The sequence below is a fragment of the Eublepharis macularius genome, chromosome 1 (assembly GCF_028583425.1).
Source record: "Eublepharis macularius isolate TG4126 chromosome 1, MPM_Emac_v1.0, whole genome shotgun sequence".
NCBI classification, from domain to species: Eukaryota; Metazoa; Chordata; class Lepidosauria; order Squamata; family Eublepharidae; genus Eublepharis; species Eublepharis macularius.
Window position 1 is genome coordinate 190,811,801 of NC_072790.1, and position 19,090 is coordinate 190,830,890.

Consider the following 19,090-nt stretch of genomic DNA (forward strand, 5'->3'; position numbering starts at 1 on the left):
AGATACCACCCTCTGTGACTGAGAATCGAACAGCAGTTCCTCCCTCTCTGACTGCCTGCTGGAAAGTGAAACCACTCTCCTGAGAGCTGGAGGTTATGTATCCTTCTGCTCTCATAGAGCAGAATGGGAGCTCTCTGGTTGGCAACCAGAGCTGCCTGTCAAGCTTTGGAGCGCTGACATTGGTGTTCCCAGGGCTGCAGGAGGTCTGCAGAAGACCATCCCCTCTATTGCCTAGGGAATAGATTTCTCGGTGCCAGACTGTCTGCCGTGACGAACTGAAAAATTATCCAAACCACCCTAAAAATTATAGCGGGTCGTGAGAAATAAGGTCTGACGAACTGCTATTTTGCAAACCATGAACTGGCCCAGTTCGTGATGAACTTTAATTTGTATTTTTGTTTGTGCCCATCCCTAGTACATAACTTTGATGGTTCAGTGAGAAAATATGTATTCAAGTTTCTCTCTGTTTTAAAATTCCAAAGTAGGGAACAGAGCTGTGGAGTAAAAAGGAATGGAATGGCTTGCTTTAGCACAATTCATTTACCTTGCAGTGCTGGAGAAGAGAAAGAAGGAACTTACTGAGGGGAGTGTCTTTGTCTTTCCCAGTAGCATTGCCGCAAGATTCAAGGCCAGTAGCTCCTTAAAGACCAATAAAATTTCTAGGGCATAAGCTTTTGAGAATCAAGGTATCCTCCTCCAGCATTGCAAATTCTCTGGCAGCTGCTAATCTCAGACACTTAGGCAAAGGCAGTTGCAGCTTTGGTAAGCGAGCTATGGCAGTTTTTGGAAAGGAGACGCTATTTCAAAGGTTACGGTGTTTCAGTGAATTGGCACTTGGTCCTCTCCTTCTAGAGTGCAGGGAATGTTAAGAAGGAAGCAAGCCCAGTGTTACCATTAATTATAGATATCTTCCTAACTTTTTGGTTTTCAGATGGTATGGACTCGATTTGCATTCCTTCAGTAGGAAAATAATAGAAATTGTTCCCGATATGATTGATATCTGAGAGTCTTTCTGCACAAGACACCATAAAAAGGAATGTTCAAGTAAAAGATCTCCCATTGTGGATACACATGCTCTGCTAGGGAGACAGAGTACCCTTGAATATAAGACCACACAGGAAGTAAGTCACTTGAGTGTCGTCGTGTAAGATGTCTTGTGTAGAGAGACTCTCAGAGTCCTGAAACTGTTGGATAAAGACAGTGGTAGTACTTTTTTCTCTCTCAGCATTAAACTTTTGCAGGCCCCCTGTGGGAGACTTTTTCTAGGGGACTGGAGTGGCTATTTTTCAAGCAAATGACACCTAAATTGCAGAGAACCCTAATTATGCCTGTCCAATAAAGACCTCCCAAATGAATACCAATAAGGTATTTTTCAGATGTATATTTGGACCAGAAAAATATAAATAACCATCCGTTCCCTGTGCTGCTTTTTAAGGTGTGAGAGTTTGCCTTCATCAAAGTCTCAAGCCTCTTAGTAATCCTAGGGACCCCAAACAGTAACCTGTGTTTTTGGAAGTCGGTTCGTGCACTGCATGTTTGACTCTCTTATTTTTCAGGCTGGAAGAAAATACCAGGCCTGAAAAGTAAAAGGTAAAGGCTACATATAAGATAAACAAAGAACTTTACAGGAAAGATTATAGCAAAATAGCTGGAATAGAGGCATTTAATGTAATTGTTTATTCACACCTACTTGCAGTGGCAAGCAGATCTTTTGGTTAGCAATATGTTTTCATGCAAGACAAGTCCTATTACCTCTCCTGAATTCCATAAAAAGGTATTCTGCCTCCAGTACAATCATTGTGGTTCAATCTTCACATAAATGTCTGATTTGTACACAGTGGGCAACTTTCTGTACAACTATGGCTGCTTGCCAGACACCGAAAGGAGACATTTGTGCTCACTTGTTTTTATTTGGAATGTTGGAAGAGCTCTAAGGTTTTTTTTTAAAGGTTAGTTTATTTCTGAAGAATTGGGTCTCTGTCTTCCCCCTCTACATCTGATTTTTTAAATATATATACAGCAGAAAGCTTTTTCTTTTAAATCTGCTTTTAATTACTGTACTGTTTTAGTCTTGCCGTCAACTGATGTAAGCTTAAACCACACGTCACTTTGGTTAATTGGAATCATTTTAACAGTGGAAACTTATATAGTGTTTATTGCTTTGTTTGGCCTTTTCCCCCATACAATTTCCATACCATATTTTCACTGAGATATGTGCCATTTGAGGTTTAGAATCAAATGCATTTCTAGTACCCTGCACAAGCTGTCAAGATTAGAGTGAAGAGAAACATAAATTCACACGTATGTCATCAATATTAGTGCCTCATTAATCTCTGTATCTTGCTGCCTTCTCTGTTCAAACCGAAGGCCCAGTGGAGAGTAGATGATTGTGCCCTGTTGTTGGACTGGTGTCATCTGTAGTTGTCTCCTGTTAACGTTAGAACTTTCAAAATTATAGGCACAATCTCTGAGTTATAGTCTTGCAGTCTGAGCCTATCTGCAGTTTAATATGCATTGTCAAACTTTTTGGGAGGTTATGTAGTAACAGTTTTCTTTTAATATATAGTATATGTTATGTTTTTTACGTAACAATCAACTGGAAAGCAAATTATGGAAAGCAAAAATATCCAGAGGACTTGAAAAAATGGGAATTGGGAGGAAGGACGATCTATAGGGATTTTTTAAACATTTGTTTTCTTTGACAAGCGGCTTACTTTTCTATTTAGTTTATCAAAGGTATTTTAATATATATATCAGTTGTTCTGTGAAGATGTGTATCTCAGTCCTCAATATTTAGAACTATAGCTTTGCAAGGCTTTAGGGCCTTTTATTTAGCCATTCAGATTGCCATTCTACTCCTGGCTAGCTATGATTGGTATATGTCTGGTTATTAAATTAACTAAGGGTAATTGACAGTTTCCTGATTTAGGCTGCTTCTCTGTTTTTACTCCTGTCCAAAAATTACAGATAATTTGGAAGTTCCAGGGTTAGGATAATATCAGGTTCTCCACATTTTCAATGACTGGCATTATCAGAGGAGTGAAAATTATCCTGAATCTTTGGAGACTGGTCTTCTCTTTTTGTTGTATCAGTCTGAACCTTAAATCCAGTGGAAGTTTCTATAGAGTTGAGAGCACCTGTTTCCACTAGGCTGGATATCTTAATCCGTGCCAAATATTGAACCTGCTTACAAGACTAGATGCTATCTGGAAAACTAATAACTGCAAAAAGTCATATGAATACATCTGGAGCGTTGGAAAACAGAGGTTTGCTCCTTGATGTGAGATGAAGGAACGAAAATTCTGTGTTGCTAAGATGTTTAGAGGATGAGCATTAAATATAGGGAAGGGGAATAGATGGATGAGGTTTGTTCTTTTTAACTTACTAGACACTAAATTTCTCTTTTTACACTCTTTCCTCTCTAGACACACTACTTTGGCCTTTGGTTTCACAGCAAGAGCCAGCAAGTGAGATGGGTGGAACTGGAGAAACCTCTGAAAAAGCAGATGGACAAATTTGCCAGTGAACCTTTGCTTTTCTTTGGGGTCATGTTCTATGTGCCCAGTGTTGCCCGATTACAACAAGAAATCACAAGGTATTCGATCTCATGTTTTGCACCTAAGAAAATTGGCCTGTTGCAGGGGGTTGGCTCCCTACAAACCATTGGGTCAGATCTGGTAGAAATTTCCAATGATAGAGGAGAGAGGAGATTTTTGCTGATTTCCTCCTTTCTATGACTGACCTCCAAATCCTGCCCTCATGCTGTTCTTGGGACCTCCTGTCCACTAGGCCAAAATTTGAGGGATACAGCAAAGTCCCACTTTGCTGATTGTAATTTTAGTTAGGATCCTACCCCTAGTTTGCAGATTTGGAGTCTTCCACATCTCTATGGCATGTATTTCATTCTCCCTTTCCTTATTATTTTAACTTTAGCCACTGCTTAGCATTAAATCATTGCCAAAGTTTATTATGGCTAACGCTACTTAGATTCTATTTTAACTAGGAATTGTGAACCTGCTTCAAACCTTGGTTTGAAAGCTATAGTTTTCAGGAAGCCAGCTTTATGTCTGCATTAAACCATGGTAGTGCAGTGAAGTTCCAGTTGATGATATATAGATATATATTTTCATGGTCCTTTTGGAGTTGCGTTAGATTCTCGAGTTCTTGGGGGGGAGGGGTCTCCTTAAAACTATATAAAACATACTTTTAAAAAAGAAACTTACTGAATAGATTTTGCTACATGTTGTTCCAGGTACCTTATACAAATGCCAAAAAAGGTAGTTCTTAAGAATGTGGGCATAAGCCAGAACTCTGCACTTACAGAGGTTACCTGATGCTTTCTGTGTAATGAAGTGTTCTGTATACAGGAAACAGGAAAGTTGGTATAATTGCTTTCAAAACATTTTTTTCTGGAAGACACTATTTTAATTACAGACATGTTAAACAGCAACTTTGCGGCCATCCAGCTGTTCTCTGTATTGCCAGGTGGAGAGGCAGTACTAGTTTGCATAGCTGAAACACCTGCAATTTGAATAGCTGCTCAGCATAAAACAACTTTTATGGTGCTTTGAAGGGTAGATATTTGCATGGATTGCTAATTTAAGTTAGCTCTTTAAGTGTGATATGTCCCTTGGTGCTGAAATGGATCCCATTTTATAATGTTTTAGAGACTGTAATGTGTTGCTATTCTCTTGTTGTATAGACCAAATCCATCATATATCATTGGTCTCTGCTCAGATTACAGCTCAAATTCTGAAAATATTCTTTAGTAGGAATTATTGCATTTAGTTCCTGGGCCACTGTTTCTGCATAGATTAAGCTTTTGTGTTTAGTCCTATGAAAAGAAACCTTTATTGGAATTGGGGCCCCTTCTTAACGCAGGTGTCTTGAATTGTGATCTGTCAAGGCCTCTTCACAACTACTGAAATCAAGGACTGCTGGAGGTTTTATATAGTGTGGTGTTTTTTTGTTTTTCCCTATGGTACATTGTCTTGTTTTCTAAGGCCTGGTTATGACCTTCCCTACTCTACTCTTCTATCACATCACTTGTCTTGTCTTCTAAGGCCTGGTTATGACCTTCCCTACTCTACTCTTCTATCACATCACTGCCCCCCCCGCCCTTTTCCTGAACCCTAGTATAGTGTTGCTACATTGGTTTAGCCTTAATTATGTATGATTTCCTTATAGCACAGTTTAAAATACTTCTTATTGTTAACTTGGTTATTGATGATCCTAATTAATTCTATACCATGGCTAAATTAAGCTATGAAAGGAAGAGGGAATTCACATATGCAAGATGATGGGCAAAGGAGTATGTGAGCCGGAACATGCTGTCATGCTTCCTATTAACATGGAATCAAATGTTATGTGTGTGCCTGGCTGGTTAATGGGATGAGTATTTCAATGGATCAGCTCTTTTCCCAGTTTTGCCCATTAGCCTGCATAGTATTTGTTGATGGGGACACAAAAGGGAGTGAGAGAGGCACATTGTAAAGATTTTATGTAAACATTCACATTTGTAGAGGTCTGTCACCTGCAAAGTACAGAAATTGCAGCATTCGCATATGGAGCACAGCGGCTTATCCTGCCATGTAGCATTTTGAAGGACTTCTGAATGGCACTAATTTAACTCATCTGTCTTTGTAAAGTCCATTTCTCTGCACATTTTCTTGCCAATTTTCATTGTCCATGCTTCTAACAAGGATCGATCTTCACAGATTAGTGCTCCCCTCACCCAGCATCTGAAGCAAAGTGAGATAAAGCGAGGCATTTATAACATGCTCAGTGTTCCGTCATCGTTTACATATTGGCAAGTTTTTCCTTTTCTGTGATTCTAACTTTCCTGGAAAGTAATGCAGGATGAAATTCTGTTTTGTGATTTCAAGTGGGAATATAAATCAAGAAATAAAAAAAGTGTTCTTTCCTCTCCCCACCAACGGTGTTTTCCATAAAAAAAAAAGTAGCTCATAATTTCCTCAGTCTAGCTTTGCTTTGTTTTCAAACTGTTTTCAAACTGTTGCAATATGAGATGATTCCTTTAAAAAGTTTTACTGTCCTATAGTTTTTTAGTATAAATAATCTTTGATTTCACTTTGTTCAATTAACTATCATTTTTAAATAGTACTTTTCCTTTCCTTAATTCAAACAACATATCTTACGGTTCCAGCCTAGTGGAAAGTTCGATCAGAGCTGTGGAACTACTGTTGCAATGGCTATAGCTATACATCCTGCTGCTTCGTTTTTTAATTTTGTTCATCTCTTTCCTTCACTCTTTTTGGTGAAGGACAGGGGATTTCATAGCATGTTTCAGAATTTAAAGTAGGATAATTGGCTAATAACTACACATGCTCGGATTTCCTGGGGTTTTGCAAGACAGGGTAAGAAAAATATTGTCAACATATTCACTTGGTTTGCAGAAAATGCTAATATACCTAAAGCTCATACTAATCCTTTATGCAAAATGCTAATGTCCTTTCTTTCCACAATTTCTAAGGCCGCTCACAGCATCCTTTTAAATCTGCTTTGTACAGTAAAACAAATTAAAACAACCATGGACAGCTAGTGCACATTCTGAAGCACATTCTGCTCTCCTCAACAGTCTTCCGAAAGAGGCCTTCCCTCTTCTGACAGAGCAATCATTCTACAGAGTTGGAGTAACTGCTAAGAAGTTGGTTTCCATACTATTGAATAAAGGGTATGCAGAGAGGACTCATATGGGGAGGGGCGCATCTAAGACATATCCATTTAAATGTGTGGAATAAGAATTTGCAATATCTGACTTGTAACACTTTCCAAGCACAGTGTTGCACCTGTGGGTGATTACCATGAAAATGTGATAATACATGCCTGCCCTGAGTATTTCAAGTCTCAAGTTACCCCCCTTTTGATGTCAGTGGTGAGTGTGTAAGTGTGTGATGTTAGAAATTAGTCATTTCCACCACATTCCTTTAATATTCATTCAGCTGTGATGAAAGCATAATGCTCCCTCCCCTTCTTCATTGGCTTTGGTATCGGCTTCACAAAGCCACAGCCAGTTTAGAGGATGTCTGAAGGAGCACAGAGCAAAAAGGCAAAATGTATAAGACGAAGATTTAGGGCCTTGACATAACAAAATGTTTAAAAGCTGGCCAGGTTCACTGTGGGCTTCCTAATTCCTTGTGGGTATTGATGCTTTGATGTTGGTATATATTTCAAAATATTTACACTTCAAAGGAACATTCCATCCTAAATGGGCAGCGTGAGCTTAGGATGCCCTTTCACATGGTGCCATCCTATGAAGGTTTGGTATGAGTCTCCTTTGCAAATCATCACCACATAATCAGCCCCCACCTACATGGTTGCAGAATTTACAGCGGTTATACAGTTATATGGGATTACACCTTGGAGGAGATGACTCTGGGGGAGGGCCTAATTTTTAGCCCATCAATTTTAATAGCTCAGATTTCCTTGAATCTAATCCTAATGTTGTTGGGTAGTTGTTGTGTGCATTTCATGTGGGATAGGCTTCTGCGGGAGGAGGTCATGAGCTGGCTTTGCTGCAGTGCTTTTAGATTCTTTGCTTTCATTACTTGGGATTCATCCTGAGGGTCAAAACTTTCTCTTGTGGACTTCAGAAAGAGAGCACCCTCAAGGCATTAATTCCTTGTTTATAAAATAATTTGCTGAGGACTGCAAATCCTTCTCCCTGCTGACTCCTGCCAGTGAATAGAGAGCTTGTTCTCATTGTGTTGATTTCTGAAAACTGAACTATTTGAGCCAAATATTTTAAGATGCTATTGACACTCTGCTAGGCTGTCAGCCTTGGTGGGAGGAACTGGCTGCATTTTCACATGTGTTGGGGCAGTACAGGCAGAATATTTATATCTGAAAAATACTGAAATACACATTATTTACATAAAATAGATTTCTTTGCAACCTGCTGTCTCCACATACCAATGTAGTTTCAAGCTGAATATACCCAATCCTGGATATAATTTGAGGAGCTAAATCTGAGCTGTATTCATCACATTTGTAGCCCATGTTTTTCTCCGAGGAGCAGTGCTTTATCCAGTGTATCCAGTGAGTAAAAGAAGGAGTTGTCCAGTGTCTGCTGCTGTTGAGAGTCTACCATGCACATGTATAAGAGATTCAAGGATGGGCCAAAAGACACTGGGAATAGGACTAAGCTCACTGCCTAATCTCCTACTTATACTGAACACTATAGTCCATTTCTCTTGTACTCATGCTTGCCCAAAAATGGGGATAGTCTGGGCGCATGCATAACTTCTACCCTCTGATTAAGCATGTTGTGAAAGCAACTTTCCTGTACACAAGGCTGGTACTGTGAGTCTACAATTTGCTCATGCATAGGGTGTTGTGCCCAAGTTTGGAAAAATTCAGAGGGATGGGTGGCAGGGCTGGTATACTTGGCTGTATTCACTTTCTACATCTCTGCAAATATGGGGCCCCATGGGATGTCATTTTGCTCCAAACATACAGCCAACTCTGCCAAAGAGCACAGGGTTGACTAACTTGAGATGATCTCAGTTTATCCTCATGACCATTCTGTTGCTAAAGGAAAGGAGTCATTCCTTGCCCAGGTTTAAGATCACCTATGTTCATTCCTCGGGAGTGCATGTGTGTCTGATTCTATGGAGGCATAAAAAGTAGCCACAATAAATACATTTTAATCTCAGAAGTAACCAAGAAAAGACCTTGAGCATGCTGGAATCCTGCACCACAAAAATTGTTTTGCCTTCCTTCCCTCTTCATGGAACCATGAAATAACATCTCTCTCCCTAACTCCTAGAAAACTGCCTCTGATCAAAGTTGATAGTATTGGGTAGATGGATCACATTTTAACACCTAATCTTAAAAAGCTCTGAAGGGCTTATTTAGGAGAATTGCTTAGGGCAGCAGTTTAGCAATCTGTCTGCATTGTTTAAAGTGAGTAAGGAGTCAACATGTACATACATTTTTTTCTCTTAGTAACATTATGAAATGAGGCGCTAGAAACTAAAACTATCTTAGTGCTGCTATAGTAATTGAAGAGGGGGTATTGACAGCCAAGGATTTTATTAGGTAAACCTGGAGTAGAGGAATAGGTCAGGTAAGCAACAGCCTGTATTGTCCCTATGGACCCATATTGTTGGGTGTTTTTGGCACTGGGTTAAAACTCCTCCCCCCTTTAATTCCCCCAGGATTATTTATCTTGCTTGTTTTTCATCTTGGTTTAATGTTTTTCCCCAGTGTCTGTTGTTTCTCTCAATGTCTGTTGCAAATGAATTGTTTTAAATTGATTTTGGGATTTTTGTGTATTCTAAAGGAGCATGCAAATCATCTGCGTAATACAGACTATGACTTGTTTGACAGATGCATAGAAGAATAGGGAATTGCTTTCAAGGGGTAGAGGAGCAGGAAGAGGGACATATGGAATGTGTATGAGGGAGATCTCTTGGAGGTGAATAAGCCATGGGGCCAGACATATTTTTTAATTCTTCACTGCAATATAAAGATCATGGATGATTAAGGAGGAGAACAATAATATGCACATTTTCTCTAAGTACAATGAAATAAAGCGGAATATACATGTTAAATCAATCAAACGAACATAAAAAGTTTCTCACTGTGTGCTCTCTTTTCACAGAACACAAGTTTCATGTGTTTCTCAGGATTTTGGGGCTTCCTTATTTAAAAAAAAGTATTATTTGTCAGAATTTCTTTTTGAACATTTTCCTCACAATTACAGCTATGATTCTATGAACAAATAAGTAATGTTCATGAAGACATCTGCTGATCTACAGACATTTTGCAAAGAAGAAAAGAGCAGTTACCAGTTCCACATTTGTTACTCCCACAGGTTTCACTAGTTGCCTGCTATGCAAGAAACACTCCATATACACAGCGTATGCTGGTACAGGAGCTAGTTTGGTGTAGTGGTTAAGAGCGGCAGGACTCTAATCTAGACACAGGAGTGGAAACTAGTCAAAGGGTCAAAATTGTTCATTTTGCTGACCAGAATTCCAAAAAAAGCTGACAAATTACTGAACAATTCAATTTCAGCCCATCAAAAAATTAGCGGTTTAAAAGTAAAACTGGGACTTCATTTAAAAAATTATGATTTTCTGGCCCCCCCATAGCCATCTATCACACACCTTTTTATTAAAAAAATATTTTTATGAAGATAGGTCAATGGTTTATTGTTGTACAAAATTTAAGGCAAAAAAGATTACTTTGCATACTGTAGATAATAAAACAGCAAAAAATATTAAAACAAAACAATTGTTGTAAGGTAAGATTTGTCTTTGCTTTTACTTTATCTTTGTTTTTTTGCTGAAAAAAGAAGTTCTCTTTCATTTCTCAACAGTTTTCTGCACTGCATCTGTCAGCATTTTTTTCTTGTCCTCTTCTTCCATTGCTTTCTTCACTTCTTCTAGCACGGGCTGTGCCATGTTGAATCCCACCGTATCCTTTTTCTCAGCAGCCTCCTTTACATGTTTGGTTGCATCACTTAGCAATGTTTGATCAATCCTCCTCCTCTCCTTCTGTTCTTGTCTCAGCTTTTTCAGTTTTGCTTTTTTCTCTTGTATACTTTCTCTTGTATACTTTTCACTTTCTATCTTCTTAAACCTTTCTAACTACTCTGTCTTTTCCCTTTCTTTTATTTTTCTTTTTGTTTCTTCTCTTTAATGGCATGCCGTTCATCACAATATTGCTTGTAATGAACATGAGCTGTTCTTGCCATCTGTAAAAGCTCCTGCGTGATATTAACACGGTGTACCTTGTTTTCATATACATGATATAAAGTTTCTTTGACCATCAGGTGGGCACTCAAAGTTCTCTCTGACATGCTGACCTGTCATTGGTCAAAATGCATCCAGATTTTGAAAACCCTCTTTCTATGTCTGCATTACCATGTGGTAACATAATGCTGCTTTCACCACTTTGGTAACCAGTGGGTATTTTGGATCTCCAGATGTTTTTGTCTTTTCAAAGAACTGATTCCAGTATGTATCTATGCGGCAAGTTTCACTGGCAGTTTCATCTTCGAGTCTAAGAAGTTTCCATTCATCCACAATCATGTCCAGTGGAATATCCTTTGGGAGTGCTGCTGCTACTTTCATTATATCCTTGTGGGTTCCTTCCTTGACTCGCTGTGCTGGAGCTAAACATTGGAGATTTCTGAGGATAGGCGTGTCCAAAGATGACTGAAGTAAAAGGTGTTTGCAGGCTGCTATGAAATGTTTTTTTGCTCCTGTTAAAAAGAGTAGCTGTTCCTTTTCAGAAAGTTTTTTCAGTTCATTGCAGATTCTCTAGTGATAACCATCTAGAAGAAACATACTTCAAGGAATGATGATTTGGGATACTGAGATCACTTTGAATTTTTGTGAAATCCTCCCATCGTGATGGCCACCCATAAAAAAAAAATCACGAAGAAGGAAAATTACATTTGATGCATTGTCTCCCAGGTCTGCCATGCCCCTACGGAATGTATCACTCGAAAGTCATCATGTTTCCCCCAAAATGTAGTAACAAAAACAAAAAAATCCACGAATTGCATTCACAAGAAATAAAGAAATGCTGATTTTGCTGACCAGTTTTTTTAAAACCTGACAAATTGCTGACTGAGATGAAAAAACTGACTTTTGCTGATTTTGCTGACCATTTCCCACCCCTGTGGATAGCCAGGTTTGATTCCCAACTTCTCTGCTTGAAGCCAGCTGGGTGACCTTGGGTCAGTCACAGCTCCTTCAGAGCTCTCTCAGCCCCACCTACTTCAGTGTTTTGTTGTTAGGATAATAACAACACATTTTGTAAACCACTCTGATTGTGGCATTAAGTTGTCCTGAAGGATGGTGTATAAATTGCATGTTGTTGCTGTTGTTATTTCCTTCTCCAGAAGCAACTATAGATGATCACATCTGGATTACAAGCCATTCTTGATATCTAGTGGAACCTTGTTAATACTGCCTAAATAAGCCATTTTTATAGCCCACCATTTACCGGTCTACTGTTACTGCCTGATACTATACATGCTAAGCTCCACCATGTTCCATGGGGTATGCTGCTAAGTAAGTACAAAACCTGTGTTTTGTACAGACATCCTTTGAGACTTCTGACATGTGTGGGTCAACTCTCAAAGGAGATTATGTACAAGAGACCTCTTCTTACTTAGGAACTCTGCTCAGGTATGTGTTTACAGTTTACTATTGGGCTAAGCCCAGATACAACACAGGTCTGGGCAAGTGAAGGGAATTCTTTTGTTAGCCATGGATCAGCAGAGCTGTCAACAAAAACTGAACTTCAGAATCACCTGTACAACAACATTGTTTGCAAATTATGTATTCAGTTTACCCTCTGATGACCTGAATACAAGCATGAATGTGGCTGACACACTGTAGTGAAGACTCTAGACACGAGGCAGAGGAGGAAGGTGCTTGGGAGAGGCATAAATGTGAACTCAGTATGATCTTCCTAATAAATGCTATTGATGTAGATGTGGAATGCTTGCATGGAGAATAGATGAGAAAGCATCTTTTTATTTGTAATATGTCAAACTGTATATATGAAATTATCTCAGATATCAATATCTCACTCATAGATGCACAAAACATTTTATACTTCAGTTATGCTCACAGTTATGCCCACCTGAAGTCTTTATACTACCACCATCTCAGGGACTACATTGTTTTCTCTCTCTAAATCACATTATAAGGGGAGGGGATGATTATGCAACTGTGAGCCAAAGGAAAAACAAGCCTGTCATTGCCTTTATAAACACAGCACATTTCTGCAAGTGCTTGAATGATAAGCAGATTTCCTGTCCTCTTAACTTGTCCAAACGAGGTTTGCTCCGATTAGTGACTCAGTAATGTTCCCATTAAGTCCTGAGGAAGGAAATCATAATACCATGAAAGCAGGAAACTTACTACTTTTTTTTTTTTGCTTTTGATCAATCAACTATACAAGAGCTTGACTCAGACCTGCTGATGGCAACGAGAATAAACAGATGTCAGCAACTTTGATTACAATGAATTAGGTCTTTATATGGAACAAGGTTACAGTGTGTCCATATTCTAGACTCACAAGTCACAACCATTCCCCAGTTCTCTTCAAACTTTTTCAAACCACAATGAACCATCTGTCGTTGGATTCCATATATTATTTTAACATTTGAAATACCATGTATAGTTCTGATTTCTGCATTTCAAAAAAAGAAATTGCAGAGCTGTAAAAAGTACAGAAGAGGGCAAATGAGATGATTACCAGATTGGAGAAAAGTCTGAAACTTTTTAGTTTAGAAAAAAGGTAATTAAGGGAGGGACATGATGGAGAAGTGGAAAGAGAGCTTTTTCTCCCACTCTCATAATAACACAACTTGGGAGCACCTAATGAAGTTGATGAGCAATAGTTCAGGACCGACAAAAGGAATACTTTTTTACTCAACCAGTAATTAAATTCAAAGAATTCATTGCCATTCAAATCTACAACCACAAATGCCTTTAAGAGGGAATTAGACTCATGGAGGATAAGCCTATCAATGACTACTAGCCATGGCGAGTGAAGGGAATTTTCATAAACAGAGGCAACAAACCCTTAAAACAGGATGCTGTTGGGCCACTGACTTCTTCCTGAAGGGCTCTTCTTATAAAACTTATATCCCCAACCTTTATACCAGCAAAACTCAAGACAACATCCAAGAAAGAAAACACTAAAAAAAAATCCCCAGAACTGATAAACATCATTCTCTCCTTCTTCATTTTATCCTGTGAGATGGGTTATGCTGACAGTGTGTGACTGGCTCAACCAAGGAACTATACATGAAGTTCAAAACTTAGATAAACATGCACAAACATGAAGAATTATCTGCAACACTGCAAAAGAGAATTAACTAACTGGTTCAAGTGTATCAGTATAAAATAAGCCAAAGGTTACATTAACTCTCAATGATTCTCAATTGGTAGTATCAGGCAAGTTCACATATGCACATTGATAAGTCCAATGTAGCATCAGGAGATAAACTTGCATGTGTTATATAAACATCAACAAAGCCATCAACTCAAAATGTAATACCTATAAATGAAAGCACATATATAGCTGCTACTCATCAAACAATGAGTCACCACAGTATGGGAAGGTCACCTTTAATATGTACAACTGCTAGAAGAATAATATTACTTCCCTGGTGACTGCAACTTTGTATTGCAGCGAAAAAAGGACATTTTTAACAAACTAACTTTAAACATTTTTATCTTAACCCCAATTGTTGCTTCTTGTACTAATCATTTCATCATGAACTTAACATACTAATAAAACATGAACATTTTTATGCATTCCTTTGGCTATACTTTTCAGTGTTCAGTCATTCGTTTAAGAGTCAACTTTCTTCAAGACAACTGAATTACAGAATCAGATTTCCCATGGGGAGGGGGCAGAGATGCGGTTAACTTTCATACATTTTGTTTTGAAGCAAATAATCACAGGGAATTTTGAAGATCACCAAAATGTATGGTACTTTTTTAATAATTATTTTTAAAATCTCAGATCAGACACAAACAAATCTATTCAATTCATACATTCCAACTCTCTTGAAGGTTTTGTAAAACAAGTAATATTTTTGAAAACTGAAAAAAATACATTACATTTTACCCAATATCTTAGAGTTGGGGCAAAAACAACATTTCCTGACTGCATCCATCCAGTACATACACGTGACTCTGAAATCAATCAGATCCAATATATATAGTAAAATGTGGGTGGAAGAGAGATTGCAGATATCTATTGGCAACACACTGCTATGAATCCTAAGTTGAAAAGTGAGCTCAATATTAAACATTTTGATAGTTTAGGTAATAAAACATCCTTCAGCTTAGACTAGGGCTGGAGTTTCCTCCACAGTTACCCTTTTGCCCAACTCTCCTTCTCTACTAAAGCTAAGCCTAAACATATATAACTGGAATGAATTAAAATCCATCCTCTACTTTTCCTCACCTCAACCTATCTTGCCTCCCTTTGTTTCCTTTTAAGGCAGAAAGGTCCTCAAGACAGATTTTCTTTATCCATGAAGTGCCATACACACTGATGGTGCTACAGGAAAAGTGAAGAATTAAAAAAATATGTCTGGCCTCATGGCTTATTCACCTCCAAGAGGTGTCCTATCTTCATAAAATTCATTAAAAAACCCATTGTCCTATCTTCATAAAAATATTTTTTTAATAAAAAGGTGTGTGATAGATGGCTATGGGGAGGCCAGAAAATCATAATTTTTTAAATGAAGTCCCAGTTTTACTTTTAAACCGCTAATTTTTTGATGGGCTGAAATTGAATTGTTCAGTAATTTGTCAGCTTTTTTTGGAATTCTGGTCAGCAAAATGAACAATTTTGACCCTTTGACTAGTTTCCACACCTGTGTCTAGATTAGAGTCCTGCCGCTCTTAACCACTACACCAAACTAGCTCCTGTACCAGCATACGCTGTGTATATGGAGTGTTTCTTGCATAGCAGGCAACTAGTGAAACCTGTGGGAGTAACAAATGTGGAACTGGTAACTGCTCTTTTCTTCTTTGCAAAATGTCTGTAGATCAGCAGATGTCTTCATGAACATTACTTATTTGTTCATAGAATCATAGCTGTAATTGTGAGGAAAATGTTCAAAAAGAAATTCTGACAAATAATACTTTTTTTTAAATAAGGAAGCCCCAAAATCCTGAGAAACACATGAAACTTGTGTTCTGTGAAAAGAGAGCACACAGTGAGAAACTTTTTATGTTCGTTTGATTGATTTAACATGTATATTCCGCTTTATTTCATTGTACTTAGAGAAAATGTACATATTAATTATTCTCCTCCTTAATCATCCATGATCTTTATATTGCAGGCTACCTTGAGAACATCTCTGGAGAGGAAGCATATACATTTTCTACATAAATAAATAGCTAGTAAAAATCAGTTTTACACTATTGTAGAAGTGCACTCATTAGTTGCATGTGATTAACAAGGATTATTTGAATGTTGTCTCACGAAGTAATCATTGTATTTCACTGACAATTTCCTTTATTCAACAGATCCTAATTCAGAAAGATCTTAGCCACAGGTTTGGTAAACTGAATAGATAGAAATATACCAGAGTTGTTCTAAGCCTTAAAGAATTAAATTCTTGTGTATAATCCTGTGTTAGAATAACTACATGTGAATTCTACACAAACAATTTTATATAAGCTAGCATCTGTATGAACACGTCTTTATACTTTGAATGAAGAGTTTCTTTGGTACAAAAAAGTGTGTAATTAAATTTTAATATGTATTTATCATTTCAACAAATGTGAAATAAAGGACTTCCTACGAAAAGGAGATGAGAAAGTGGTACCCCAGAGGAAGGGTTTAAATTTGTTAGGCACTGAGCAAATTTTTTTCGAGAAGCTGAACTTGGACAAAAAAGAGAGGCTTCACTTGAACTAAAAGGGAAAGACACTGCTGGCTCTTAATATCAAAAAGGTGGCAGAGCAGCTTTTAAACCAATGCCCAGGAGAAAGCCAACTGGAGCTGAGGAGCCTCTGGTTCAGGACAAGTCAGTTCAAAGGGACAATAGGGTAAACACTCAGGGTAATGTTGGTGGGAGCACAATAGAACATGGGAATGAGTAGGCAAAGGAGGGCCATGTGCAGACACACAGAGCCCAAGGGAGGGGAGAGTTGTTGGACAGGAAAATGCATTATAGCTGTCTGGAAGCCTCCAGCCAAGATGAGGAAACTGGAGTGTTGGATTTTAAAAGACAATTTAGATATAGTGGATATCAGAAACATGGTGGAATGGGGAATGTTGGTGCGATAGAATCATCTCTGGGTTCTAAACTCTGGACAAGAGAGAGATGTTGGGGGAGGTGTTGTATTGTATATCAAAGAGGACATAGAATCAAATATGTTAGAAAACATTAGGAGAATGAACTCCCCAACAGAAGCAAGTGCCACAAAAGGGCGCTTTAAGTTTTGCACGGCTTGTTTCAGCTGATGCAAGGGGGCTCCCTCTACCACCAGCTGAAGCAAGCGGCTCAGGGCTTGAAAGCACCTCTTTCTGTGTCGCTTTCATGCGACACTAAAAGGGTGGCTTTCAAATTTCCTGCCCAGCCACGTTTTCCCCATGGGATTGGGATAAAGCCCTCCTCTGCTCCCATCAGGGAAAAAAGCAGCTGGGTAGGAAGTTTGAAAGCAATCAGCACTTTTCTGGCTGTTTGCAAATCCAAATCACTCCAGAAAGCTTTGATTCGCTATTTCCGAATCAGGCCAGCAATGTTGGGCCTGATTCGGGAATCCCGAATATTTCAAGCCTGATTTGGGCTTTTTTCTGAATCGGAATCCCAAATCGCACACCCCTATTGGGAACTCCCCTAGCCTTCCACAGGTATATTGCAGACAAAATGCTGGTTCTTACTTTATAAGCCATAGTTTCTGGAGAGCTATAATTGTATTTACATTAAACCACGGACTTGATATGAAAAAAACAACAGGATTTCTATACCATTAATTACTCTTAAGTTAAAAGTGTTATATGGAATGTTAAGGAATACTATGTTTAAGATGGTTTGACGTGATTAGAATATTGAAAGCAGTTTTGCTAAGGGATTTCAATGTATGTGTCTCCTAATTAATTCACATGGGAAGTATGGCTTACCATTACCTAATATTTAATTTAGCCATCTCTTAGATTGTTGAAGCATGGCTTGACCATTAACCTGGCTGAATACCAGAGAAAACTTTAAACCATTAGCTTATGTTGCTTCCATATGTAGCTGAGTCTACATTTTTTCACAGTGTAATGTTAGCTGTAGATAACTTTTAGGGCAAGCAGGAACATATTTGTGGATGATTCCATTGATATTGTTGGCACAATTAAAATATCTTATGGTTAGCTATGTTTCATACTATACATACAATTCTTCCCGCCCCTTCCCCCCATAGTGGGAGGGGATCAATTGTCTTTAGAAATAATTATTTCTCACTTTACACAACCATGAATGACTTGTTATATGTACTGTATGGAAGGGTCTGAACAGAGTATTGAGATTCCATTATGTGAATCTCAGTTACTCAAAGTTCCTTTCAATCCACATCTACTACAAGGTCTGTATGAAAGTATCCAGGATCAGGCAAAACATCCTTGACTGTACCTGGGGGGTCAGAGTACAGAGGAACAGTTTCCAGCCACCAGCACATGGGTGTTAATGTTCCTGGCCATTCATGGTAAGTCATAGGGAGCACTGTGACAGACTTCACTTTTTAAAAGATTAGAAGTGCTGTACAAACAGCTGGAGGACTGTGAACGGTTAATTCTTCACAGAAATGGAGTGACAGGTTATTCCAAGGAATCAGATTGGGTAGCATGACCTGAACAGAGAAGGATTCTGAACTGGATGCTGGGGAGAGGGGAGTCTGATTTCAGCCCTAGCTGAGGGGAGTCAAGTACTGTCAGTTTTCGAGACTCAACCCTGACTGAGAGCAGTCTAACTCAGGAGAACTGGGGGAAAGCTGGCAAGGAAGTTTGGGAAGTAGGTGCAGACTCCCGTTCAGGCCAAAGAAAGGGGATGGGCCTCTGTCAGCCCCAGCAAGATAGTGGATACATAGAAAAGTATGCCAATCAAATGCTATGCTGTTTTATTTTTAACCTATATGTTCTACATGTCCCCCTGGTCACAATGTGGCTGTACTTGGTATGTGTATAGACACCTATTTAAAATGAGATGGTGTAGTAGTGGTTAAAAGCATAACTTATGTCGAAAATGAACCAAGCAATCCTTGAGCACCTAGGTAGATCACCCTCCTTGTGAAACCTACTATGGCCCTCCACATTAGTTACCTGTCTGTTGTGTAGGTATGTATATATGTACCAACACATACATGGATAGTTGGTTATTTATATACTACGTTGGTTTAAGTGGTGGACATTTTACCTTATGTACATGGGTAAATTTAGTATAAATAGAATTTAAATGAAAGGGGAGGACACTGAGGAGGCAGAGGTGACGAAGGTATGAGCAACAGGTGTAGATTTAGTTAATACCCAATACAAATTCTTCATTAATCTTGGCTCTATATAATGCATCATGCTTAAGGACCAC

General features: G+C 38.5%; 1 protein-coding gene across 2 annotated transcripts in view; it reads left to right on the forward strand.

Annotated features, from left to right (window-relative positions):
* PTPN14 (protein tyrosine phosphatase non-receptor type 14) overlaps positions 1-19,090 on the forward strand; it is a 203,282-nt gene that overhangs the window by 65,604 nt on the left and 118,588 nt on the right. For both annotated transcript variants that reach the window (XM_054981497.1, XM_054981505.1), the window contains exon 3: positions 3,426-3,595. In XM_054981497.1, coding sequence (XP_054837472.1) covers positions 3,426-3,595 — 170 coding nt within the window. The remainder of the gene's footprint in view (positions 1-3,425; positions 3,596-19,090) is intronic.